At 38.3% G+C, this 27,316-nt stretch overlaps 1 protein-coding gene across 1 annotated transcript in view; it reads left to right on the forward strand.

The window, feature by feature from the left end:
• The first annotated feature begins 1,727 nt into the window (after window positions 1-1,727).
• Window positions 1,728-27,316, forward strand: part of RPAP2 (RNA polymerase II associated protein 2) — a 34,230-nt gene continuing 8,641 nt past the window's right edge. Inside the window, exons 1-11 of the mRNA XM_054384260.1 lie at window positions 1,728-1,788; window positions 2,701-2,746; window positions 4,827-4,941; window positions 5,357-5,455; window positions 6,355-6,420; window positions 7,643-7,731; window positions 9,855-9,890; window positions 10,622-11,552; window positions 12,238-12,332; window positions 14,188-14,268; window positions 21,055-21,123. Of these exons, the coding sequence (XP_054240235.1) occupies window positions 1,728-1,788; window positions 2,701-2,746; window positions 4,827-4,941; window positions 5,357-5,455; window positions 6,355-6,420; window positions 7,643-7,731; window positions 9,855-9,890; window positions 10,622-11,552; window positions 12,238-12,332; window positions 14,188-14,268; window positions 21,055-21,123 (1,688 nt within the window). The remainder of the gene's footprint in view (window positions 1,789-2,700; window positions 2,747-4,826; window positions 4,942-5,356; window positions 5,456-6,354; window positions 6,421-7,642; window positions 7,732-9,854; window positions 9,891-10,621; window positions 11,553-12,237; window positions 12,333-14,187; window positions 14,269-21,054; window positions 21,124-27,316) is intronic.

Consider the following 27,316-nt stretch of genomic DNA (forward strand, 5'->3'; position numbering starts at 1 on the left):
TGAAACCTATTATAAATTAAAGAGTGTAGCATTAAAACAAATGAAGTAAAAACAGAAACTAAAAAATAACCGCATTATCAAAAAAAAAAAAAAAGCAAGAGAAGAATGAGAGCAACCTAACCAGACAGCATGATTTAAAAAACAAAACAACAACAAAACACCAACCCAGAAAAAAACACATGTGTAAGTGTACACTATATGATTAAATGCATGTTTAAGTGTATGCTATATTATTCTACTCCCTGTATTTCCAGGGGATAGTATTAAGCTCAGGAAACAACCTGCATTCTAGGTACATGGAAGCAATTTTTCCAATAGTATGAGGGTCTCTTTATAAGCCAGGAGGCCTCAGCTACCAGCTAGACATATACTAACACAGAGGAGGTCTCACTGTGTATTCAGCAAGGATGCCCATGCTTCACTACATTTTCTGTGACTATTCTCACCAGGAGAGCTTCTGCTCAGCCCTGAGTAGAAGACCCTAGCCTGATGCCTGGGATGTGCACAGCTGATCCAATACCTCACCAATGCATATCAGTAGTCTAATCAAAATTACATATGCAATATGGTTTATTTCTTTCTAGTGCCTAGATAGGGCTAGTTCAGTAGTCTTCTACATCTAGATAATATAATTTAAAACTTCCTTGCTAAAAATAATTAAACATCTGAGTAAGTACATACAAACACAGTCAGGACCATGAATTACACATAGAATCAACTTGGTTATCCCATGTGATATATAATAGAAACAGTCATAAACTATAATTTTAAGCAATGCCATGTGCCTGAATCTGGTTATATGATCACTATGAATATCAGTTACCTATACACTGGGATATCTAGGTAACTACTCATTAAAATACCAAAGTTCTGTATTTATAGAGATATCTCAATGTAATGTCCTCATTGTATCCTATGTTTATCCTCAGCTACATCACGCAATAGCTAGATAACTAAGCTACCTAGGTGTTTACAAAAACCAGGCAACTAGTATTTTATTATTCAACGAATAAACAAGTCACTTTCAGTTCTCAAGGGTGCACATTAACATTTTTACATCACTGCAGTCTATCAATATATGTAGCCTGTCATTTAAATTTGACCATTACATACTTCATTACCATAAGCTGAACTGTTTGAGCTCTTCATTTTTCAGGATGTTACTAAGCCTCTCAAAACAACTTAAATATACTTTTGAACGTTAATATTCTTGAATTTTCAGCCCTCAGTAACTTTACAATGTATTTGGAGCCATGAAAAGTGCCCTGAGCACCCAACCTGCTGTTCCAGAGATTTACCAGCTGAGCCCAGACGGTCTCAGGCCTTAATACTTAATCCAGTTTCTAATTAAATCTTTTCAGAGGTTTCAGCGGCAAGTGGACAGCATCTGAATCATCTGAAGCTTTCTACTATTTATACCCTGCAAATTCCCTCCTCTTCAATAAACACATACCGCAGTCCCTTCCCTGGGTGGGGTACAACAGGCAGGTCCATACAAAAAAAGCTGTCAACATAAGCCTTTAACACATGACTCATCTGAAAAAACACGAGACCACCCCCTGCTCACCTCAGCAAGCCACCGCTGGAGCCCCTCAGCCCCGACCAGCCGTACCCCTCTGCTCCACAGCACCCCGCCACTTCTCACCCGTCTCCTGGCCCAGGCCACGCCGCGGCGGTGGCTCCGCCTCCCGGGTGAGAGGTCAGAAGGAGGGAGCAGACAGTCCACAATGATGGCTGCCGGGAAGCAGCCCGGCGGTGCAAAAGGGAAGCCTGGCCGGCGGCGCGCAGGTAAGCTACGGGCTTCGTGTGCCGGTCCCCCCCTGTCTGGCGCTTAAGGCTTTCCCCGTTCCGGCTGGCCGGTCTCGCTGATTCGCCCATCTCGCTGTACTGGGGGACAGTGGGGGGACTGCCGCGGTCGGACTGCCGCGGTCGGTGATGCGGGAGCTCCGCGGTGCGAGCGCTCCGCAACGAGCTCGGTGGACCTCGTCCGAGCCGGCTTCAACCCGCTCCTCGCGCGGTCGCCTCAAGCAGCGCCGGGGACTACAGGGCACCCCGTTTCTGTAGTGTCGTGCCTGATAGGTATCGTGCAGCTGATCTGGAAACGGCATCCTGGTGTTTTAAGCATAACAGTCCCTTTATTTTCCCTCCCTGTTGCCCTTGTCTTGAGAGAGCGGCTGCTCGAGTACTTCGTGTTGGTCAGGGCGGGAGGGGCAGTCTGTGAAGACGACTAGGAGGCAGGGAGCGTGGCAAAAGCGGCTCTTTGGTGAGGGTGCCGGTGTCGAGGCCTCGTGGAGTCCTGCCTGGAGCAAAAATCAGTGGTGGGGCACTTGGAAAGGATAGCTTTGATCAGCAGTGGGGTGCGGGGGTAAGGCTGAGATGGAGAGCCAGTGGAGAAGTGAATGGATCAAAAATACTGTCAAAATTATTTTTCCTTAAGCCTTCTGACTATACAGAGCATGAGGAATGAGTGTGAAAGCAGCTGGATCTGTCCTTATAAAAAGTGTGTCTAACCTAGTTGCTGGATGGTGACTGCCTGATTGAAGTTGCTGTGAGCAGACAAAAACAAGTTTATATGTGGTTCTCTTGACTGTGCTTATAGTTTAGAAGCTTTAATATTTTCCAGGTTCCAGTGTTTTCCACTGTTAAAGGAAGAAAGTACACTAATTTCTGTATTTCTACGTTTGTATATTTCATATCTAGGGAATAAGCATTCAGCTGCACCCAGTAATGAAGATGCTGCTCAAAGGTATAGTTTCCAACAATATGTGGCATTCAGGTTGTTTTGCCTCGCTTTGAAATCGCATTCTCTGCTTTGTGTGGGTTTTGCTTTCTCAGAGTAGCATGACTAACCTCAGGGGATTGCTAGCATCAATTTCATGAACATCATGCAGGCTTGTTCGGAGTGATGCCGTGTAACTTCTAACAACATGCATATGTGTACCTTGGATAGAAGGCTGAAAGTTTATGAATCACGGAATGCTAGGGGTTGGAAGGGACCTCCAGAGATATTTGAATCCAGCTGCCCTACCAAAGCAGGATCACCTAGGGCAAGCTGCACAGGAATGCATCCAGGCAGGTTTTGAAAGTCTCCAGAGACAGAGAGTCTGCAACCTCTCTGGGCAAGCTGTTCCAGTGCTCTGTCACCCACACCATAAAGAAGTGCCTTCTTATGTTGAGGTGGAAGGTCCTGTGTTACAGCTTGCACCTATTGTTCCTTGTCCTATCACTGGCCACCACCAAAAAGAGACTGTCACCTTCATCTTGACACCCACCCCTCAGATATTTATAGACATTGATAAGATTCCCTCTCAGCCTTCTCTCAAGACTAAATAGCCCCAGGTCTCCCAGTCTTTCTTCATGGGAGAGATGTTCAAGTCCCACAGTCATCCTTATAGCTCTCCATTGGACTCTCTCCAGCAGATCCCTCTATCTTTTGAATTGAGGAGCCCAAATTTGGACACAGTATTCTAGATCTGTTCTCACCAGGGCAAAAGGAGAAGGGGAGGAGAACCTCCCTAGACCTGCTGGCACATTTTTTTTTAAAGCACCCCAGGATGCCATTAGCCCTCTTGGCTGCAAGGGCACATTGCTGTTCCATGGAGAACTTGCTGTCCGCTAGGACTCAGAGGGCTTTCTCCATGGAGCTGCTTTCCAGCAGGATGACCCCTAGTCTGTACTGGTGGCTGATGTTGTTCCTCCCCAGTTGCAGGATTCTGTACTTGTCCTTGCTGAACTTGGTGAGGTTCACCTTGTCCCAGCTCTGTGGCCTATTCAGTGCACCCCTCCCCGTGCTGACATTTTCATATCATTAGCAAACTTGCTAAGGGTACACTCAATCCCCTCATCCAGATCATTGATGAAGATCTTGAATGAAACTGGAGTCAGTACTGATCCCTGGGGAACACCACTGGCCGCAGGCTTCCAACTGGACTGCACCACTGATCACAGTTCTCTGAACTCTGTTGTTGAGCCAGTTATGAATCCACCTTGTGGTCCATTCATCTAACCCACTTTTCTAGAGTTTACCTATGAGGTAAACTCAATAATATTATGAATCTAATCTCCGAGTTGTATTTCCTTACTCTGTAGTTCTTGTTTTCTTCTGTCTGAATTTCTTTGCATACCTGCCATTTTCCTGTATTCACTTTAAAACCCAAACTTTGAAAGGAAAGCCAGTTTCTGCCATGGACAATTGCTTGAATATTAATTTCATTCTGTAGCAGAGCTCTACTTCCAAGTGAATAGTATAAACCTTTATCGGTTAAGACAGCACAATGACTGTGCATTAACAATGTCTATGAGAAAAGCTGCCAAATAGAGATTGAAGACACCTAGGTGGTTGTTCTCTGGATATTTTCTGACAATAAAATAGTGTCAAGACTTGGGAACACTCAGGAAATCTACTGTAGTGAAATTTGTTTGATTTATTCCTTCCAATACCTTGTACCCTCACACTCAGTCTTGTTGCAGCCCTTCTTTCTTACCATTCTCCTGGCAATAAAACATAAATTCATGGCTCTTTGTCCTGCTAGTTCTGGGTTTCTCTCTCTTGCAAGAAGACTTATGTAACCTTATATGGAAGTATTACAATGCAATAACAGTAAATACTTTTCCTGACCAGAGTGGAAATAAAGCAAACCAAGGTTGGAAACTCGTTTGTGTTTATTGCAGTATTACTAGTCCTGTTATGTGTTGCTTTGTTTGGCCAACATGATGTAATGCAGAAAAACGTAAACTAGTGTATTTGAGAAGAAAGATAAAGATAGGATTGAAGAATGGTTTATGCAAATCTGCCCTCTTCTCATTCAGTGTCTGTTCTGTTACAGGAGAGCAGCTCTGGAGTCTGCTATAAGAAAGAAAATTGAATGTGAGAAGAAAGCATTGTATATTGTTGAACAGCTCCTGGAAGAGAACATTACTGAAGAGTTCCTTCTGAATTCTGTAGGTGTTGCAAGTTTTTAGTACTATTTGTGTCTTAGTGTTCAACTCTTTTTTTTTTTTTTTTTTTTTTTTAAGTTCTTGGAACATTTTGCCTCAGTTTAAAGTAGAGAAACCATTTATTGCCTCTCTTATCAGCTCTGATGATGATGGCCATTTTCAAGGGTTCTGCAGTGAAAACATGCCCTAGTTTTGCAAGACTGTGTATGTTTATGAAGCTCTTGTATATGGAAAGAGAAGTCTTTCTTCTTTCTTTTTTTACCCTTTTACCATTTTTACTATGCAGGTTCTAAAGGTTGTTTATTAAACTTACTAGATAAGAGTTATAAAATTTAAAATATTTTTTGTTTATGAGATGTTGAGTAGAAGTGACAGATTTTCCAGTATTTGCTGTTGAACTATTTCCTTATCACTTTAGGGAAAATGTATTACTCCAGCACACTACAAAGATATCGTTGATGAACGGTCTATCATCAAACTATGTGGTTATCCTCTATGTCAAAATAAGCTGGAAAATGTAAGTTATTTTTTATTAATCCTGTTATCATAACAATTTCTTCACAGTTTTTATTCTCTTGCATTTTCTTTTTAATTTTAAGCTTACAACTTTAAACATAGGTTAAAATACTGTCAAGTAGTGGGCCAGGTTTCATCTCTATTTCAGTGTACTCCTTCTGAAGTAAAAGGTAACATTTGATCCATTGACAACCATTACCATATGACAGAATCAGCTGGCATCTACTTTGGCAGTAATAAAGGTAAATGAGGTGTGGCTTTGAGGCCTTCCTTTATGAATGCAGAAATTTTCTGATTTTGTTCCTTCTTCAGTGTAACTGCATATCTCTATGAGAAGGATTGAAGTGAAAAATTAATTCATTCAGGTATATTACTATGTGAATGTGTATATATCTGCTCTAAAAATGTAAGTTCCCTGTGTCAAAGTCATAGTCAGGTATAGTGTGTAAACAGAACTCAGTTAGATAGCCTGTTGTATAAAACCAACTGTGGTACACCTGATTATCTGAAAAAGAATAAAAAGAATATACTTCCTATGTCTCCACAGAAGGTCACTGGGTTTGTCTGGGTAGTGATAGGGGTCTCTGACAGTGCAGTCTCTCGTGCATATAAATAGATATGGATTAAAGAGGACCTGTCTTTAATTGCCCCACGCTTACACATGAGTAAAGTTTCTACCTTGTTTTATGTTCAGCACTGGCTTTTGTAGATAAGAACTTGTCTGGTAGTGAGATGTAAATGTTTAAAGATAAATTGCATCTAAGCACATACAGTATCAAAAGAATTGAGAGAAAATGTGGTAGTGTGGCATCCAATTTGGGTAGAACATGCCAAGAATGAGGTTTTCTGTGATATCATGATGGAAATAACAGTCTTGCTGATGAAAGCATATTGTTTTAGGTGCCAAAACAGAAGTACAGAATTTCAACAAAAACAAACAGAGTTTACGATATCACCGAAAGAAAGGTATGGTAACAAATCTATTTCTAAAACTTGTTTAAGATTGTCACAAAGTCAGAAATGCATTTTGTAACAGCATTCATAGAGTGGCTCAATTCAGAGACACTATGTTTAGTTCTTAAAAAAATAGTTTTCATGAGCTGTTAGAATACGAATTTTTTTTTATGCATTTCACTTTCTAGCTGCTCTATTTGGGAAGACAAAACCTCACTTAATTTCTTTTCTAAACTTTACAGATAAAGTGTTACTTAGATAGCAGTTCGTATGATACAACTGGTGTGGTAGAGACATCTGTGAAGAAGTGTTCTCTTTTTGTTCCACTATAGTCAGTAAGCTTCAATAGGGTCAAAGTGAACATCCTTCTCATTCACTTAAGTTTGCAGTAGTGCAGTCCCAAGTTATATCTAGTGCATTCCTTAGTGTGTCTGCCTTTAGACTTCTTTATTAGAGGATCTTTCAAGATAAAACCATGTCCTCACAAAGTCTATTCCTTTTTTGAAGCATATTCATGCATGTGGTTGTGTAAAAGTCTTCTTTGCCTGCTCACAGGGTATGGAATTATCCACAGGTGCTTAGACACTAAATTCTAGGATAAATATTTCTAGTTCCAGAAAAATTTTCTTCAGTGTTGCTAGCGTACAATTCCTTTCCACTGGTTACAACTTTGGGATACACAAAACTGTGGAAAATCTTTTCTCAAGATACCAGGCAAGACTCTGTGAAGAAATGGGATGTTTTCTCTTGTTCCCTGATGCAAGTATTCAAATTAATTTTTCAAAAATGCTGCAAAATTTTATGCATTGTTCTGAGTATTGCAAAATATCTAAGTACTATTGCTAACCAAATTCTTCATTATCGAACACCTGAATTTTATTGTATGTCCTTTGAACTGTATCACCATCTTGTTGGGTTAGAGATTGCTCTTCAAACAGTTTTCCAGGCTTTTTTAGTTATTGTTACATAGAATCCAACACCAGTTTACTTCTCAGTATGTAATAAAAGTGCAAAATGCAGAAAAGGGTGGTGGGGAGAAACAGGTAGAAATAACTTACGGGGAATGGAATTGAATAGGTATGGTTTCTCAGGTGAATTAGAAACCTGGTCATAGGCTTAGAAATATGAATTGGTACTTAATTTTACAGGCAACAAAACAATGACTTTTGTACCTTTTCATGAGTATTCAAGTTGTCTTTAGTCATATTTCTATTGTTTTCTCTCTTTCTTCCAGTGCTTTTGCAGTAACTTTTGCTATAGAGCATCTAAATATTTTGCAGCTCAGATTTCCACAAGTCCAGTATGGATGCGAGAAGAAGAAAAGTAAGTATAATACACATTCATTATTCATTTTATGAATATTATTTTCTCTATCCAAGCTGCCATGCTAATAAATTAGCTGCAGTACATCAAAGTGGTTCAGGTGAAGCAGAGTTAGCTGATACTACCATATTAGCTTAGCATGGTGTTCATTTTAAGCAAGTTGTTGCCATGTCGATTACAATAATTGGCATGCCTTGGTACAACTCATGACTACTTAGTAGGCATGAGCATGCTACTGTGGAGGGCAGACTAGTCAGAAATAATAGTCAACTCCTACTAACTTTGAAGTGTACTTAGTAGGATTGGATTTTTACAAACCATACAATCTAGAGGATAAATTTGTCTTATCCTGTTACAGGAGATTTTCTAATTTTAGCACGCACTTGGCAGTGGACTTAAGGTTAGACAGAATGCTTGCACCTGAAAGTAGATGATAACATGAGGAAGTTCTCCTGTCTATGTTTCCAGTCACCCATTTCTTGTTACTGCAATATGTATTTTGGAACAGTGGAATGTAGTCCCATGTCCTATTTTAGGCTTGCAACTAATAAGTTGAGCCAATGGGTGTCACTGTTGAACAAGAAATATGTGGAGACTGTTCAGCTGAATTTATTCAGCTTCCATTTTCCCAGACACTGCTTTTCATAGTCTTCTGGTTTTCAACAAAAGAAACTAGCTGAAATTTATACATGTGAGCTCATTTTCACATTTCAGGTCAGTCATATGAAATATCTCATGAATGGGACAAGAGGTTTAGAGCAGCCTAATCTGATCTGAGAGATTCTAGTAGGTAAAACTAGTCTCTTCATTAAATGTTTAAAGAGTTTGCCAGTATTTTGGTGCTATTGTTTTGCTGTTTTTAAAGAAATTAGTCCTAAAATCTCCCTTTATTCTTAACACTAAAAGTGTATAGCTCTGATACGCCTAACAGAGCATGCGTGGTGGTGTGATATGTATCAAAACCAAACAAGCAGACAAAACCCCATGGCTAGGTGTATCTGTTTGCACAACCATATACACATACACACACTGGTGCAGGTTTACACATTAGGATAGAATTTCTTTTGACAGAAAAACTCTGAAGAAGAGTTATGTGGAGTCGATCTAGTTTCCAGACTCAATTAATTTATATGAGTGGTACAGCTTTCCCCTTAGTAAACCTGTGAGGTTTTATATATACTGCTTGAGAGGTGTTAGTGCATTCACTTCAGTGCATTCCTAAAAGGTTTTCTTTCATTCATAGAACACATGGGCGAGAATTTCAACATTCAGTGTTGGATAAAAGGAATAGGATTGATAAAATGAATAGCTGTTAATTGAAGCAGATTTGTTGCAAGTAGAGATTTGGAAAGAAATCCATCAGAAAGAAACCTATCGGAATTTATTTAGTAATGTTTCTTAAAATCTTTACAGCCTGATTTTTGACTAAGAGATCCTGAACTTTTAAATTATCGTTATTTTATCGATTTTGAGCATTTTCCTACAAAGGGTCCAGGAGTATTTTTACTGTGGTAACTTTGTGACCTATGACATGTTTAATTTGTGGAAGAGGAGACCAAAGGACTATCTGAAAACAGTTTACGACTACTTGAAAACAAAGTTACAAAAATTAGAGCCAAACAATTCTTTGTTGATAGCACAAAACTTAACAAAGAGTGATGATCACAAATTATTACATGGATGGTTCAGGTTGGACATTGGAAAAATAACTGCACTAAAGTTATGGTGGAATGAAACAGGGTGCTCAACAATGTTTTGAAAGCCTCCTAAGATGGAGATTTCAAGATTTAAACTTCACAGATTTGTGGCTGAACTAATCTAGCAATGGTGAGAACTGCATTAAAAGCAGGTGAGATTAAGGACTTCAGAGGTCCTCCCTGACTATCATTTGTGTGGTTTGATGATTCTGTTAAATGTTGTTCCTCATAACAGCATCATGCTGCAGGCATACGAGTCATGTTCTGTGAGCATGTATGCATAACCCTGCCCTCGCTAACCCTGATTTGAACAGAGGGTGTTGGTCTACAAGATCCTCGGTCATCTCTTCCATCTTCAACTATATATTTTACGTACTGAGCATTGATTTAGCAGGAAAATCTTCATTCTTTGTCCTTTTTTTGCAGACCACCAGACATAGAGTTGCTGAAGGAGGGACAGAGGTATGCTGAACAGTGTTTTTTTTGTTATATGCGCTCACAGAATTATTAGCATCCTATCAGATTAAAGGGGAATCTTTGATTTCCTGTGTTATAGAAAAGACCTTATTAGAACCTACATAAAGGATTGTCTTGTTTGACTTCTTCCTTTGTGAATCTAAACCAGCATATTTGATCTGTATGATTTAGTGTACAGCTGCACTTGGTTTGTATGTCCTAATTGAGCCTGTTGAAATCTGAAACAAATACACTGTTTGTACTTTTCATATTTTGTACCATCTATTATTTATAAAGAAAAGGGCACCAATTATATGTGATGAAAGCTTTTGTACTTCTTAATCTAAACACCTATGTCAGCTAAGGTGAAATCATAATACTCTATCATCTCTGTGTACCTTGCTGTGTTTTTGTTTGTTTTCTTTTGCAACACATGGCCATTAGGTGGCAAACTTACATGCACTAAAACCAGCTCTGCTGTCTCCCTGATTTTAGGGTACTTGATTCCTATATATGTCAAGATGCCTATCTTAATTTATTGTCTATACTTGTCTTGGTTACAGAACATTGCAATTCTCTGAGTTCAAGAAGGATTTTAGAACAGCAGCTCTGATTCTTAAGGCAAAAAAGTACACTTCTACTATAAGAGTGAAATATTTCTTTCTTACGTGAGAATGAGAAACTATTGCAGATGATACCCATGTCTTATGTCATTGATGGCTTATGATTTGTTACAGTGGACAGTCTGGAGATGAGGTCAAACTACGTGATGAAGTAATTAAAGTATCTGACATTGAAAACCCTAGGATATCTTCAAATCCATGTAAATCTGGTTCTCATGACACAGCCAGTGACAGCAGCAGCGATACTGAACAAGAATTCGTTTCTTCTGTCCTACCACGACAGTCAAATGCAGCTAATTTTGCACAGCCGTTGCACAGAAACACCGTCCTCAAGAAGCATGCTCAGAAGGTCTGTTCAAGCCCTACTACTGAAGACCCAGATGTCGTAAAAGCTACTGAACAGCTATCTAATTGTAATATAGATGCTCAGGAAGAAAGGCATTCTTGCTCTGTTCATAACAAAATAAGTACACCACCTTCAAAAACAACAACTCTAGAGAAATCGAGCGCTTCAGAAAACTATGAAAATACCTGGGATTCACCTGTAGTTTTTCTAGGTGTAAGCAAAAGAGGGGCAGAACATCTTAAAAGAATACTAGCTAACTCAAAAGAACATAAAAACCCTCAGGGCTCAGGGCATCCAGTTGATTCCAAAGGCAGTTTATTAGAAATACTTAAGCAAACACTTACAGAATGGAGAACTGAGGAAACTTTAAAATTTCTTTATGGCCCAAACTACACTTTCTGTTCATTGGAGCACCTATCGTCTGCCAACCCCGAGAGCGAAGAACTTGATGAGGATGACTTAGATACCGCTGATGATCGTAACACTGTTGCTACACAGCAGTCTGAAAATAGTTTGAACTATTCCTTACCTTTCACAGGCCCAGGTGATGTAGTTAAGTCTGTGCCTAGTTATGAAAAGTTAAAAGAAGAGACCAAGTTCCTAGAACTCAGAGTAAAAGAGTTCTATAAAGGAAAGTGCATCTTGGCCGAAGAGGCAGCAACACATGCACATGCAGAGGAACAGCCTATTAAAGACAAAGTAAGTGTCCAGTGTAATAGTGTCAGGGCTGTATAAAGCCTGCTTTCAAAGAACTATTGCATGCTCTTTGGTTCTGTCATCATAAGTGTAAGTATCTAACAGGGAAGGAAAAAGGTAGGTTAGCTGTACACTCTATGTAGGATGAGATTAAGCAAGCTTCTGTCCATTAAAAAGTTACTAAATCATAGAATCACAGGATTAACCACGTTGGAAAAGACCTTCAAGATCATCAAGTCCAACCTATCATCCAACACCATCTAGTCAACTAAACCATGGCACTAAGTGCCTCATCCAGTCTTATTTTAAACACTTCCAGGGACAGTGACTCTACCACCTCCCCAGGCGGCCCATTCCAATGGCAAATCACTTTTTCTGTGAAGAATTTCTTCCTAACGTCCAGCCTAAACCTCCCCTGGCACAGCTTGAGACAATGTCTTCTCCTTCTGTCACTGGTTGCCTGGGAGAAGAGACCAACCCCCACCTGGCTACAGCCTCCCGTCAGGCAGCTGTAAACAGCAATAAGGTCTCCCCTGAGCCTCCTCTTCTCAGATTGGTCACATTGGTTTTATTCTATTGGAGAGATGAGCTTTCATGTGTTTAAACGTTTATGGATAAGCTGTGACTACTTGGATGCATTGATTTTAATGAAAGGTTATAGCTGCTAAAAGTTTTTTGTCTAATACAGGATGATCAACAGGAAGATCTCACCTTTCCACTTGTTGATTCAAATGCACAAATGCAGATTAGAAAGCGAATTGTTCTTGAAAGACTGAGAAAAGCGTAAGTATTCTTTACTTTGGTAGAGGTCAAGCTGAAGCTGTGCTTATTCATCATAATTTTGGAAAGAATCTAAACTATTTAGATTCTTGTAACTTGTTGAAAATCAGATTCTGAATGACATAAAATATGAAGTATTTCAATAGCTGTATGTACCACTGACCAAGTCTAATCAGAAAAACTTGAAGTTGACTGGGAGAAGTGCAAAAATTTGAAATACTTGTCCTGTACAGCAATTATGCTATTACTGGTAAATGAACCTACACAGGAGGAAGGAGTGTTTTCAAACCTCTTAATCTAAGCAAAAGTCTTACTGGAAGAATTTCTAGTCCATGTTTGGTATCAGCGTGCTGCTAGCTACAACCATTAAAGGCCCTCAGGGTTGAATCTTAAAACTTTCCAACACCGGACCTTTTTCACATACATAAAAGGGATTTGGAGTCCCAAAAAACAGAGATTAAGGCATCACTGCTGTAGCTGCTAAAATTATTGAATTGTCAGCATTGAGAGGACCTCAGCCATTTTCAAGGCAATGCAGGTGAGTGTTTGAAAGGCATGTCTGGGGTGGGTTTGTTAGTGGAGTTTTGCTTTTCTGTGGTTGTAGGTTTTGTTAGACTGCCAAACTTGATTTTGCAGAAGCTTCTTTTTTTTTTTTTTTTTTCCCAACTAAGACCAAACCCCTACAACCAAAACTCCCCCCAAAAAGCTCAATTCTTTTTCTCTCTACCTGCAACAAGTGTGAACAAGCTGCAAACATGGAGTCAAACCATGCTGTGAGAAAGGTATCTTTGATCTATCAACGTTACAATGTCCAAGGACTACTAATACACAGTGAAGCAGTTTCTATGCACCTTCTATTTTTCCACAGATTTATCAGTCATTCTCGGGATCTAGCAAAATTTGTGTTGAATTTAAAAGTCTGGTACTCCATGAAGAGAGAATAAGAAAGAATGTGGATTTGTGAGGGGTTTTTTTCTTAGCTTCTTCAAAGATTTTATTCTTGACTGTCCCCTTCTTTAGTTGCTTATTTTAAGTTTTATGTGTTCAGTTTTTGCAACACATGCAGTAACGTAAAGGAAAATGGGAATCCTGATACTTCTGTCAGTATGCACCTTGTGCATATATGCACATAAATATAAATAACTGGATGTTCAAATGCAAGAGGATATTAACTGTTAAGTCAGTAGAGGCAAAAGTTTCATCCTGTATATGAAAACCAGTGTGTAATTTCCAGCATTTGGGGACACTAACAGTATGTGCAGTTTGTGTGCTTTGTCAGATTTTACACACACTCAAGCTGGGAGACAATCTTTTTCTTTCTTTTGAAATTTTCTCATTCCTCTACCATAGTTTTAATTCCAGTGATCAGATTTACAATGGAATGTTATTTCTGTTGCATCTCTGTGATTCCAAGGTTAGCAGATAGATTCTCTGCAAACCTCATTCAGCCATGTAGTTTTCTTTTCTATTGTTATAGTTTGAAACAAGGAAATACAAATATTTCAAACATGGAGTTCTAATCCTCATGAAGTAAACACTTTGATTTTTCAGTAAGAACATCTCACCAGAACTGAAAAGTGAAGTTAATAAAGAGTATGCATGTGAAACTGTATTTATTTTCTTTTTTCACGCTCACACTGAACTACAGCTTCTTATTTTTAAAAAGGAGTTGTAAAATGAAGGTGTAGCCCAAACACAAGTACATTTCAGGAATCTGAACTGTAAGCTAAAGGCCTGACCTGCTGCACGGTAGTGGATCTCTTTTTCTATTAACTTCTGTGAGCTTTGGTGGAAGTCCTATTTGAGAAGAAATGAGAGAGAGGAAAATGTATATTGACTAGTGTCTTTTGCCTTTTAGATTACCTGCAGTTTTGGGCCCTCTTCAGATTACTCTAGGAGATGTTTACACAGACCTAAAAAATCTTGTCAAAACTTTCCGGTAAGTAATGGTCTTTATTTAGAGATTCTTCTTGATTGATTAACTAAACATGGTGTTGAATGATTTGTGATTTGGGCACAGAGAGGGCCCCATTACAAATTTGCCCTTTTCTAGCTGTGTGTTCATGTAGGTAATGTCACATTCCCTATGGACTAACAAGTCAACCCTTTCCCTTCTTCTGACAGTGGCTAGGTCACCAGGAGTATTTGTAGACTTTTAAAAACTAGGCCAGTGGTCTCTGGAGGTTGGTGGTGAGTCTTTTAAAGGTTCTGCTACCTCGTCACCTCCTATTATGTGTGAGTTTCTGAGATCTGTCTCTTTCTTTTGCTCTGTCTCCCTACAGCCAGGCTAAATGGTTTTAATGTGGTTCATAATTGTTGACACTGACTTCTAGAGCAGGAAGAGGTCCACTATGACCTGTCTTGTTCCTAATTTCAAGGGGAAGTAGATCTAGTAGATACTTTATCACCTCAGGATCTTCTACTTCAGTCAGAAGCACTAAAGACAGTATTTGAAATACTGGGATAGAGGAGGAAAAACAGAATGGTGGTAACTTCTCAGAATATTTCAAGGTTTTATTTGGGAAACAACTGTCATAACTTAGACCTAGATTATGCCCTTCATCTTGAGGTATTGGCAGGCCAAGGATCAACAAGAGTTGCTAGCTCTATGTATGTTGTCACTCTTGAAACTTCCCCCCTACATGCCCAACCTGCATGAGATTTACATGTAAATTTTTACAAAACTAATTCATGTGGCACTTACCACAAGGAATCTAGGTTTTGGTGAACAGAAACCCGCCTCTGCCTGATTTCTTGTGATTTATCTGTCATCTGGAAGGACACCACTAAAACACAGATCTTTGTGTGGGATTTTGTACAATGAAAGATACTTGTATACTTTCTGGTGACTAGTAATTGTTTGAAATAAAAGAGATCATGATTCACAGTTTCAGTCTTTTAAGTTGTGATTAACCTTTTATTTTAACTGCAACACTGAAACCAGGGAAGATTTTTCTTATATTAGAGCAGTGTGTACATACTTTATGTATACCTTTGAGTTTCAGAACACTTGTTGCTCTGCAGTCTAAATGCTTAGTAGTCTCTTTAGCTTACAGATTGCTAGAACTGTGCATTCGATCTCTTTTAATCTAGTTTTGTATGATCAATTTATGTAGGAAGTCCTGAAAATTCTCAAAAGGAGAACTTCTATTTTAAAGTCTTTTTACTGTTCAAAGATAATGTGATCTGAACATGAAGTTTTAAAGTGCAAAGGAGCCATGAACCCAAGATGGACTTCTAAAAACATAGACAGATAGACAGATAGGTAGATGTGTGTGTGTGTATATATATATGTGGATTTGTATACATTTCTTTATATGGATTTACAAAATAGACTTTGATGCCAGTACCTGGCTCATGTAGCCATAAAGTAACATGTTTTAAAAGTCTTCAACAATCTATTTCTGATCCCTGAACTAACACATAATGAGTTTACTTTTAGGTCTTTTCTTCATTAGGAAGCAAGCTGAAAGTAGTGGTAGCATATTCTTGGGGCTTTCTTACTGTCAAGATGCCTGATAAGTAGCTTGGAAATAGAGCATTTTTGGCAGGGGATGGTTGAAGACAGTTGTGAGCAGTGTACAGAAATTTGTAAGTGCTTGTGTGTGTATTATCTCAGAATAAATGATTTTTTTTTTTGTCACTGATAGTAACATAATACAAAAATACAGGAAATAAGGAAGTAGTAAAAAACCTCTGGGCCCTTTCTCCTTCGTGTGTTTCTGATGTGGAAGGGTCTGTTCATACACTAAGACTAGCTCATGGATACTAGGACAAAGGCATGGGTTTGACTTTCCAGTTCTGTACACAGGTGTGACTTTACATAATATGAGTGGTCTCTCTGAATTTAGGTTGAATGCTTTGGCAGGGGGACCTGGGATTAATTTAAAATGTTATTTATGTTTGCAGGGTATAGAAATGTAAATGTTACTTTATTTATTTATTAATGTAGTTAGACTGCTTAATGACTATGGAGGGAGTACTGACAAATGTTAGTGCTCTTTCCTGCTTTTTGTACTGGAAAGCTTTCAGGCTGAAGAACTTGCAGAAGAGGGTTGGACATAAAACACATGGCTGTAGTCAAGCTTAGCTGAAGAAGGGTAAAAGCATGTGGCGAAGTAAGCAACAACGATTTTCAGCTCCATTGGTTTTTAAAGGAACACTTGCAGTTCAGTCTCCTTGGGGCAACATTTTATTCAATCACCACTGCTAGGAAACACACTAGAGAGATCTCAAGAGACATTTTAGAATGGTTAGAGCTCTTCCCAAACAAAGTCCCTCAGTGCCTGTAAGCTTTTGTTACGAAAACTGAGATGTCAAATAATTCTCCAGAGTGGTTAAGAGCATTTTGTTAAAAGATCAAGAGAAAATTAGCTATTTATATGTAAATAGAGGCTAAGTGATTACATTTGTGAATGTGACTGAGTTTTTTAAGCATAATACTTCATACTGAAAATAGAATTTCATCTGTATCTTATAGTTGCAAGCATCTTAATGCATTTTGTGGATCTTGTCATTGGCATTGAACTCTATTAATGGATATGATACAGATGTTCCCTTAAGATGTGTTCAGGACTCTTTATGACAGCTTTGTCTCATCTCATTTCCAATACAGTATTTTAGGTTTTAAATATGTGCCATGAGTGTATGATACCTAGTATATGCACTCACTAATAGGCCTTTACCTATTACTCTCATAAGGTGGAATTTTAGGTTCTGGGTTTCAAATCAATCAACAGTACTTTGTTGTAGACAAGATTCTATATGGAAATGTGAAAGCCCCAGAATGTCAATGACCTTTTCTCAAGTAAATAGGCTTGAAGTTACAATAGTAGCTCATTTTTGCCAGTTGTCATTAAGCTGAATTACTCTGTAGTATGTTAGTATGTTGCTCTTTTTCAAGGGACAGAGGACCTGTCTTTTATGGCTAAATTGATCTAGTTGAAGCCTAAATTAAAACAATCTGTGCTTTACTATTTGCCTGTGCTCACCTGAGTTGAACTTCACTCATCTTAGTGCAAGTTTGGGAAAAATTATAGGTAGCTGAGGTCCCCTAAAGTCACACCTTTATGTCCTAATCCCATAAAGTCAGCTTGCTGCCTTACAGAATAGGCAAACAGCTGAACTAACAGATCAGATTCTTGGAACTGAAGTTACATGTGTGCCTACACCTGTGAATCTGGATGCATAAACAAAAAGAATGCTTCAATTGCAAAGATGCTGATGACTTCACTTTGCAACAAAGATAAGTTGTAAAACAAAAGAAAGAAAGTCTTGTCCATCTGGGCACATTTTAATTCCAGCGTGAGAACATGGACATATTGGATATAACTGACAAAATGCAAGCATGGACCTATTCAAGGAATAGGGGGGTTTCACCAAATGTATATTTTGTATTAATCACAGAATAACTCATTAATAACTCATTCCTTCCAGCTATTAGTCAAATTGATAACTATGTGTTGAAAACTGAGCTCACAGATTCATAGGTGACAAGTATAGTCTTACTGTAAGGATGAGCAAGCTTCTGGAAAAGGAAATAGTACTCAAGACTGTTTCTTTTATAACTATTTGTAAGTTAAATGTACTTTTAAAATATTGCTTTATATTAACCAGTTACATTTTCTTGTATCTCGTTTGTAATACCTGATGCTAGGGGCCTGCTACAGCATGACTATTTAGCACAATAATGCTGATGTCCATTTGCCATTTTCTGTTGGACAGTGTTCCTAGAATCCCAGGAAATACAATCCTGCTAAGGAAAGGGTTGTGAATTCCTGCATTGCTGAGTTTCTTTCCTGTAACTTCAAGTTTGTTGCGGTCCCTGTGCAAGTTCTTGAACAGGGCACTTAGGGATGTGCTTAAATCTGCTGCCACAGCAGAGTCTGTTTATGAACTGTCCATCATTTGCTAATGGAGAATTTGTACCTCATGGTAATTAAACTGGGAGACAACTAAAGGAAAAGAAGTAGAACCAACTGCATATGATCTTTTTCTGTCATTTTTGGGTTTATATTGTTTTTAATTTACTGGTTACTTTAACCCCAGACTCCCCTGTATTCCTACAGCTTCCGTATCCGAGTTTGATTTCTTTGCAGGCTGGGCACTAATCAGTTATTCGTGATGGGACTTCTATGCATCTTACTCTTTAGTCCTTTATCCTGTCAGCTTCTGCCACTTGGATCTATCTCCTCAGTCTGAGCTCTTCCATAGACTATTAAGACTGCTGTATGGATTCTTCTGCCTACTGGATGGTGAAAGCAATCAAATCCAGTTTCAATGCATCTTGCTGGGTTGAACCCCAACACTAAACAGCTAGTAACTAAGCAACCCATAGAGCTATTTGGCATTATCCAACTTTCCTGGCTTACCTATCCTGAGCTAGAGACACCAAAAAAGTAGAGACATTCTGTTTTGAAAAATTGCGTATTTATTTCTTAATTTTGGTAGGTGAGGGAGAATTTAGCCAAACTATTTACATCAACTATTTCACTGCAAAACTCAAATCACATACACAAAATTTTGTATGGTTTAGCATTTCCACATTATGTTTACAACAGAACTCTAGTGACCTCTTTCGTGGATCGTTGTGAAATAACAGTTTTAGCTACAGGCAAGACAAAAAATTAATGAACCATTTTTACAGAGGACTTGCACTTCCCTGTTTTCTGAAAGCTTTGCTCTTCAGAGGCCTTGGTGTTGACACAGCTTGTTTTTGAAAGTGACTGCCCTTCCAGTGTTCCTTATTATTTAAGGCTTCACACCCGTAGGTTTCTAGCTTTAGTCTGATCTGCCTGAAATGGTTAGGGTTATTTTCAGCTGCACAAGTGTTTTAGGACAGGTGTTGTACTGGAAAGTTGCTCATTGGGGAAGCCTGACTGTTCATCCACTCCACTGACATGAGTACATCAGCGGATGCATGTTGCCGTATGCGGCTGGTTAGCTGTGTCTTTTAACTACCTCCTTCATAAATAGCATATTGATGGCAACGACTAGTGTTCAGACTTTGCCAATCAATACTAACATTGAATAAGAGTTAAGTGACACAAATAACTGCATCTCTCTATTTGTGTACAAGAATGACACCTTCCTGTCCTCTAATCAATAAGAACTCCTTGTAGAGCACTGAAATAAAGCTGCTTTCTCTATTTGACATAGTTTTCCCGGGTGGCTTGGAGCTGTCTCTTTCACTGTGTCTCATCATAGCAGATTAACTGGAATGTTACATGTGAATTGCCTGTCAAGATGATTCTGTCAGGCATTTCTTGGTAGTGTTTATCACTGTCATCAGTAGTGAGTCAAGATGTTCAGCATTTGTTTTGCCTCTTGTTCTATAGCCATAAAATAACAGTTTACCAGATACAAGCTTTGTTGCCAGCTATTTCAAACAGTAGTTTGTAGATGCAAATCTTTTGATAACAAAAATAATCTACATTTTCTGTAATTACTGGTTCTAGTTTATGACAATTCTTGTACATGCAGTACAACACATTGCTTTTTCTTTCATCATTGAGGGACTATTTGAATAATCATTTTGTCAGAATCTTATTTCAGTTGGAAGTCGTGGTGATTTGAGGAGAAAAAGAGGATAATATTGTCTTGATCATTACTATCCTTAAATGAAAATTAATTTTACCGTTTCTTAATATCTTTCTGAAATAGGGAAATGCAAAATTATCCTAACAAACATATTATTCATAACCACTTTGAATATCATTTCAAGGACTCAGTTAACAGAATTTGAGTTTTAACAATGGCAAGTACAAATACCTTTTTCCCCTTTTCAACTTTTAAAAAAAAATGTGGTAACTATATACTTGCTCCAAAAAATTAATATTAAAAAAAATAACATTTTTAAAACAAACAAACAAAAAACTCACTGGGGAAGGAAACTTTAGATTTTAATTTGTTGCCCTCCAGGCATGTAATTAATTTTGTTGTCCTTTTTCGGTGTCTGCATAGACACTGCTTCATTTTCAGCTGTGACCATTCCATGAAATTGCTTAACACCATGGTTCCTGCCTAAACTCAGCCATAGCAATTCACACATCAGTTGGTTTAAGTCAACATTTGACTTAAAGCAGATCTGGTTTATTACCAAGTTCAGCCAAAAGGTCAGCAAGTATAAAATGGAACAGCGCTTTTGTGGAGCACCCATGTGGTTCTTGATTCACACCTCATTTTCTTTCTTTTGTATCTTCACTGATTCCCATTGCATGAGTTAAAATTCCAGGTTTCCATTTTGAAAAATGAGAATCTTGGAGGACTGCCTCTAGTACCTTACAAAATCCAGTCTGTTGTGCAGCATTTGCTTTTACAGCAGATCTGGATCTGAAGCCAACAGGAGGAAGCTAAGTCTAAGAAAACGTGACTTTTCAGAAACCTGTGGGCAGAGCCTGAGAATTTCCCAGTGGACATGAGTAAGAGCTGAGCCCTCACAAAAACCAGGACTACTTATGAGCTAATTCAAAGAATTAATCTTCCCTATCCCATTTTCATATAGGAAAAAAAGAGACATATTGGGAATTCTCAATTACTCTATTTCAGGGTAAGATGAGAGGAAAGCCTGAAAGTTGGTAAATTGCTCAGCTAAAGCTGTAATTTCTACATTGTAACTGAGAGTGTTAAGTCTTCTAATGATAGACTTAAATTGAAATTCAGCAGTTAAAATCTGTTTGTTTTCACTCTGAAACGTTCTGATGTTGTTATTATTATTATTTTTCAGGTTAACAAACAGAAATATTATTCACAAAATGCCTGAATGGACTCTAATTGCTATTGTTTTGTTATCCGTGTAAGTATCCTTAATTGTCAAATATTCTTACATGAAACTGTCTATCAAGATTTAATTTTCACATAAAAGGAGGGAAAGATTTCTTTAACTGGGGAATCACCAGTAATATTTTTCATGCAAACAAACTAAATTCTCTTGACCAAAGAGAACTGTCCCAGTTGCACAACATGTTAACAGTAGGCAAATGATGTATGCTAAAAACAGAGTTTTTTAAAGGGAGCTGGTGGGGTGAAGTAGGAGAATACTTCACTCTCTTCCATTTGCTGCTCACAAACATCATCCCCTGAGAGCAGGACAAAATTACATGTATTGTTTGGATTTGGTGTAACTGCTACACTTTTTAATTCTCATTTTACTTCTAATTTCTTAAAAGATTTTACTTTCATGATTACAGTGAAATTTCCATAAAGATATGATGTGCTTCTAAATATGCTCATTTGACTATCCTAGCAAACTTCTTTGAGAGGGGAAAGCTTTAACACCTCCCAAATTTCTGAAAGCAACTGGTCTGTTATTTTTATGAGGGTTATCTTTATTGCTTAATGTTGTAATGTGGCAGTGCCTGCAGTTCTTCTTAGCTTTGTCCTACTTACTGTAGAATAAAACTCTTTCCAAGGGTTTTCCTAATGGGAAGTCAGATTTTATTACAGTATCTTTCAGTAAACTTCCCTCCATAGCCATGATCTATAAAAGTTGTAGTTGTATGTATCAGGTAATTTCCTTAATTTATGTTTTCCACGTCAATGTACACTTCTGAGGCTAAAGATGCAAAGTTTGCAGTGTGTAAAACAGACAGTTCTCTCACACGTTGTATTAAACACTAGTTCACTATTTAATAAATCACTGGTGGTTTTACACCGTGTCAGGCCCAGCCTTTCCGTAGAGTTAAACTGTCAAATGATCTTTGTATGTCTTTCAGCTTGAATTGCAAGATTGTAAAAATCTTATTTCAGAGACTATTACTGCACTACTGCTGCTTTTTTGCTCTTCCTGGGTCACTGAAGCCTTTAGGACAGTGAAGTACTTACAGACATTCACAGGTCAAGAAGTGTTGTGGGCCAACCTCATAACATCCCAGTACTGCACTTACTTTCCTTGATATTACTTCAGTCTGACACATTGTTCTGGCTTTACTGTCCCAAGGAAGACTATACCAGCAGGCATTAGAGTAGGCTTCAGCGAGTCTTACATCTGTGTCATCCAGCCAGATACCGCTCAAATGATTCATTAAATCAGAACACAGAAAGTAACTTTACTTGAATGCCTTGACATAAATTTTTTATCAACTGTAAGAACAAATCTTTTGTCATTTTTACTATATATTCTTATGGTTGAATTGGTAATTTGTGAAACAGATCTTATGAATTTTTCAAGTAGTTTCTGTACATTTTAAGGAAATGGTGACTCTTGATCAGAAGTTAAAATGTTGCTGATCTCTCCACATATGATGAGCTTTAATTGTTTACATATCTAATGATTGTTTTACAATTGCATTAGAATGTTGTAAAATAGCAGGCTCTTGACAACAAGCAGTTGAGGCAGAGAACCAAGTCTCTTTTTACTTTTGCTTTCTAAGAAACTACTCCTAAACAAATTAATTACATTTGATCCTTAAATAGAGTATATTTTATCTTGTAACATTTTCCTAGTGAATTCATAAATAAAACTCCTCCTGACATCAGCTTTTTGTAAGGTTCTTGCAAGCTCATGATATTCAGATTTGGAGCAACTTCTCGCAGCTGCCTCTTAGAGGATGTAGGAGAAAGTAGATAGGGTAGAATGAGTGTTTAAGATTAAGAAGATGAGTGTTGCATCGTTTCTGGAAAGATTAAGCTACAGTATTTAATTCTTTGGAATTCAAATCTAACTTGAATATTTAACGCAAGCCAGAAGTCTGCAGGGAAAGGACTGAGCACCTGGGCGAGCCCTTGCAGACAGGTTCTCAGCTTGTGGCCTTTTCTCATCTCCTGCAGTTTGCCCAGGAGTCTGTCATATCTTACTTGTGTCTCCATTAAGTCTTGTCTGGCTTTGCCATAGCTATGCTGAGAGATTGCACTGCATGTAATGTCATTTAGTGTGCAGAGTTGCACGGGGCCCAAGTCAGAGTGGCTCTTTACTAGCTTCTGTCACTGAAAGACAGTATGTATTCACAGGTCTTAACCTGGTCCCAGACACAGGACGGTCATTTTACTCCTAACACCAAGCAGCAAAATAGCATAAGCAAGACCTGGGAGAGGATATGACTTCCTCTTCCCAGGTGGATGAAAGATCATATTACAGGTACCTAGGGGTGGAGGACTTATAAGAACGGACACTACAGAAGGCAGAGTGAGCATGGGATTTCAGGGGACACTTCAAAATAAACTTCTAAGACCTCAAATATTTTTTGTTCTGTTTGGAAGGGGACAGGATTGGTTTGTTTCAAGTAGCAACTGTTGGACTTTGCTTGCACCCCATTTTGTGCATTGATATTGTGGCTCACCACTTCCTCCTCATATGTGGCTAGCATATGCTGAGGACTCAGTGTACTTACCTTTACAGTGCACTTTCAGAGAGCCCCAACCCTTTTTGTGATATGCTTTGTGTGATATGCAGAATAACTGTTATCATTATTGCTGTACTGAATTCAAGTGTCATCACCACTTAATACTTTGTGTTATGATAATGCTGGCCTCTCTTCATTGGTGTATGCATAGTAACTCTTTGTAGGGAACAGCATTTTGGATAGTCATAACATCTAATATTTGTGCTTAAATCAGACCCAGGCTCCCTTTGTAGCCTTCTGGTCCCTGAGAAGCTGTTAAAAGTACTTAAGTGCCCTTGAGTTTGACTGTTAAAGGAACCTGGGCTTCCAATTCATTGTTCTGAAATAAGATGCCTGAAATTAGGCAGTATGACTGTCTTTCTTGAAGAGTAAAATGTTGGGAAATCACAACAATATAGTATTTCCTGTTCCTAGTAAACAGCTGGATTTATTCAATCAAATTGTCTTATAAAATATGAACAGCCAGTCTCAGCCTTTATTGGAAATGTAGCCTGAGGCACTCCTATCTTTATGGCTGGCACATTCAGCAATGCTGTGTTGACCATCTCAGAGTACATTTTGACAGCCATGGAATTATGTTCAAGGAATTGCATTCATGCCTATCATGGAGTGGATAATGCTTTAAAATGAACTGTAGACCAAACTTCCTATTTGTCTATCATTGGTAGTAATTTTGGCAGTGGCAGATTCCTGTGTCTTCCTGTTGCAACGTTTAGTATGTTAAGCAGATTTTTTTGGTTGTAGCGATAGCTGCTTTATAATGTACTGAAAACTAGAATACAGAAGTTGCATCTTTTTCCCCCAGAGAACTCTGCAAGACATCAAATGAAGCAGATAAATAGATACAAATACAGTTGTTCAAGAAAGAATGGAGAAAGCAGTGGGAAGATTGGTTGCTGTGGAAGCATGGGCACTTGCTGTTTTTAGTGTATACCCCTGGTACAGTCTAATGGAAAGCTTTCAAGATACTTTCAGGAAATGTCTGCTTTCATCTTACTTATCTGAGCTGGCTGGTTCCAGTGAACTGTGGTCAGCTTCATCTACAAAACCGATGCAAGAGGTTTCCCCTGCTAAAAGCTTTGAAGCATTTCAAAATGTTCTGGGATTAGTTTTATAAGCATTTGGCTGCAGTAGTTAAACAAACTCAAAACGACGATGATCACTAAACAAAAAGCCACCATTATATGTGTGCAGCCACTTTAGATAAATGTGTCATGTGCAGATGTACTCTAGAGGTTTACTCTCTTGGAGCTAACAGTTCAGGAACTGGAGAATCTTGGTTTCAAGTATGTTTTTATGAGCACACCTATTGCTCACTGCTGACATATCTAAATTATTTTAAGAGAAATTCAGATCTTTATGATATCACTACCATGTTCTTGTCTGAAAATGTTGATGTTTGAAATGTACAAATATGTATTGGATATGAATCAGACTTGCAGAGTCACTCTTTCCTACAGAAACCACATACAAGTTAGCTGGATGACCTTTTATATAGAAGTCTGATGATAGAAGAATGATTCCAGGTTTCAGCTGAGAAAAATCATTTATGTTAAGCTAGAAATATAGTAATTTCCCATTTGGAAACAGAGTTTACAGGACCAAAAATCCAGAAAATATTTCTATTGATCAAAGTGTTTGAACGTAGTCATAGCATTGTCTATATTCTTTGTCTCTGTGTAGAGCTACATTGGGTGAAATAAAGAAAAGACAACTTTGTCTTAACACATTAAAAAATTAAAATACATTCTTCCCTTTTCCTCTCAATTTTAGGTTGTCACTTGGTGAGTGTGATCTCAAATAGGGTTTCTGTTAAGCAGTTCTTACTTTATCAGCACTTTCTAAGCAAACTCAGATCTGCTTATTTGGCATGTTGTGGAGGAGATCAGTATTACTTTACTTCCTCCTAAGATGCTCAGTTACTACTTAGGAAACATATATAGAACAGTATTTTAAGGGATTTGCAGCGTTGTTGATTAGGACGTTAATCAGTGGCACCTTTAATTAAATAGCTTTATAATTCATAAGGGAGAAAATAGAATAAGAAACCTTAGCAGTTTCAAAGGCGTTTTTCCTTATCTTAAAAAAAAAAAAACTCCTCAACGTGCTGCTGTAGTGCCGTTAGGCAGCAAATTGCTGCTGTTGATTTCATTGCAGCACAGACACAGCTGCAGTCTTTTTTCCTTTCTAGTATTTCTGAATGGGAGATTGGGATGTGTATCTTTCATGCTTGTCCAGCACAAACTTTGAGGTGAGTTCAGGTTAGTTCCCTTTTACAGTGGTGGTCCTTGACCTTATCAGCAGGAGTGGAGCCTTAGCACATGCTGTTTCCTGGACTGTTGCTTGGAGTTGGGGGAGGTGGTGCAGAAAACTGTCATCTCTGCACCTGACACTTTTGCTGCCCAGTGCAAGGGAAAAGCAGGGTTGTGGCTTTTTGCCAAGTGCCCTGGAAATCCCTCCAAGAGAGCAAAATCTGCATGTTCCCAGCAGTTGTAAGTGTGGGTATTCAGACCGAAGTCATGCCCAGCTATGCAGAGCTGTTGTGCAAAGCACATCACCAGTTACAAATTGCCCTTTATGGTGGTGGTGTTCTGACTAATCTTTTTGTTAGAATTTAGTGATACTTTTATGTTGACCATAATTTTGGATTTTTCTGCTTTAGTCATCCTTGGGAAATTTATGCACCAAATGTACTTGTGAATTAAGCTTATGGTAGTGAGGAAAGTACTTTTCTCTGACAATTTTTGCTTTGTGTGAGTAAACGAGATTTTGTTGCAGCTTCAGTTTCAACCCTCTGAAAGACAGCATGCCAGATTTCAGCAGACTGCTTTATCGTGTTGACTCTTTGGGGAGCTAACTCAGTCAATGGGGTTCATGTCCTGTTGAACTCTATGCCACAACTGTGTGCTGATCAAGCAGATAGAACTGTTGCCCGGCCTTATTATATAGAGAACTGTTTTACATTTATTTCTTGAAAAGCTATGTAATGAGAAGATTTGTTATGTAATGTCACATTTTCCCTCTTTCTGGAATTGCTGCATACAGATTTGCTAACTGGAAATCGTGTCACAGCACAGAATAAGTTGTACAGTTATACAGTATATAGACAGTGCTGAACTAATGCTGCAAGTAAAACGTGAGTAATGCACAGTTAACAGCTGCTCTAAACTTAGTTTTAAACTAAATTAATTTAAACTTCATTCACTGAGCAAATTGCACTGTTAATTTTGCAACTGAATCATGATGCTGTAGCCCTCTGAATATGAAAACAGAAAATGCAGGTCCTTTGGGGAAGGAAGGAAAGAAATACATGTCACTGACAAGAAAATTATGTGTAAAGTGTATGTCTAGGTAATGGGCTACAATGAAGCTCTCAGGGCACTGTTGGGATGTGAAGTGTATAATTAAAATGAACACTTAGAATAAGACAGCAACCATCAGTTGCTCTATATTCATCAAATATTTTGTGGTATAATACTAAGAAACTAGACTATTCATGTCCATAGCAGTACATGTTCTTCTCCCATGCTTTCCCAAAAGTAAAAGTGTGCTGTAACTGGCTGGCAGCAAGCATAGCTATCCCACGCATGGGAGATTTGTATAGTAACTGCAAAGCTTAGGTGCAAAACCAACGTTTGTGCAAAAACT

Source organism: Indicator indicator, chromosome 10 (genome assembly GCF_027791375.1).
Source record: "Indicator indicator isolate 239-I01 chromosome 10, UM_Iind_1.1, whole genome shotgun sequence".
Taxonomy (NCBI): domain Eukaryota; kingdom Metazoa; phylum Chordata; class Aves; order Piciformes; family Indicatoridae; genus Indicator; species Indicator indicator.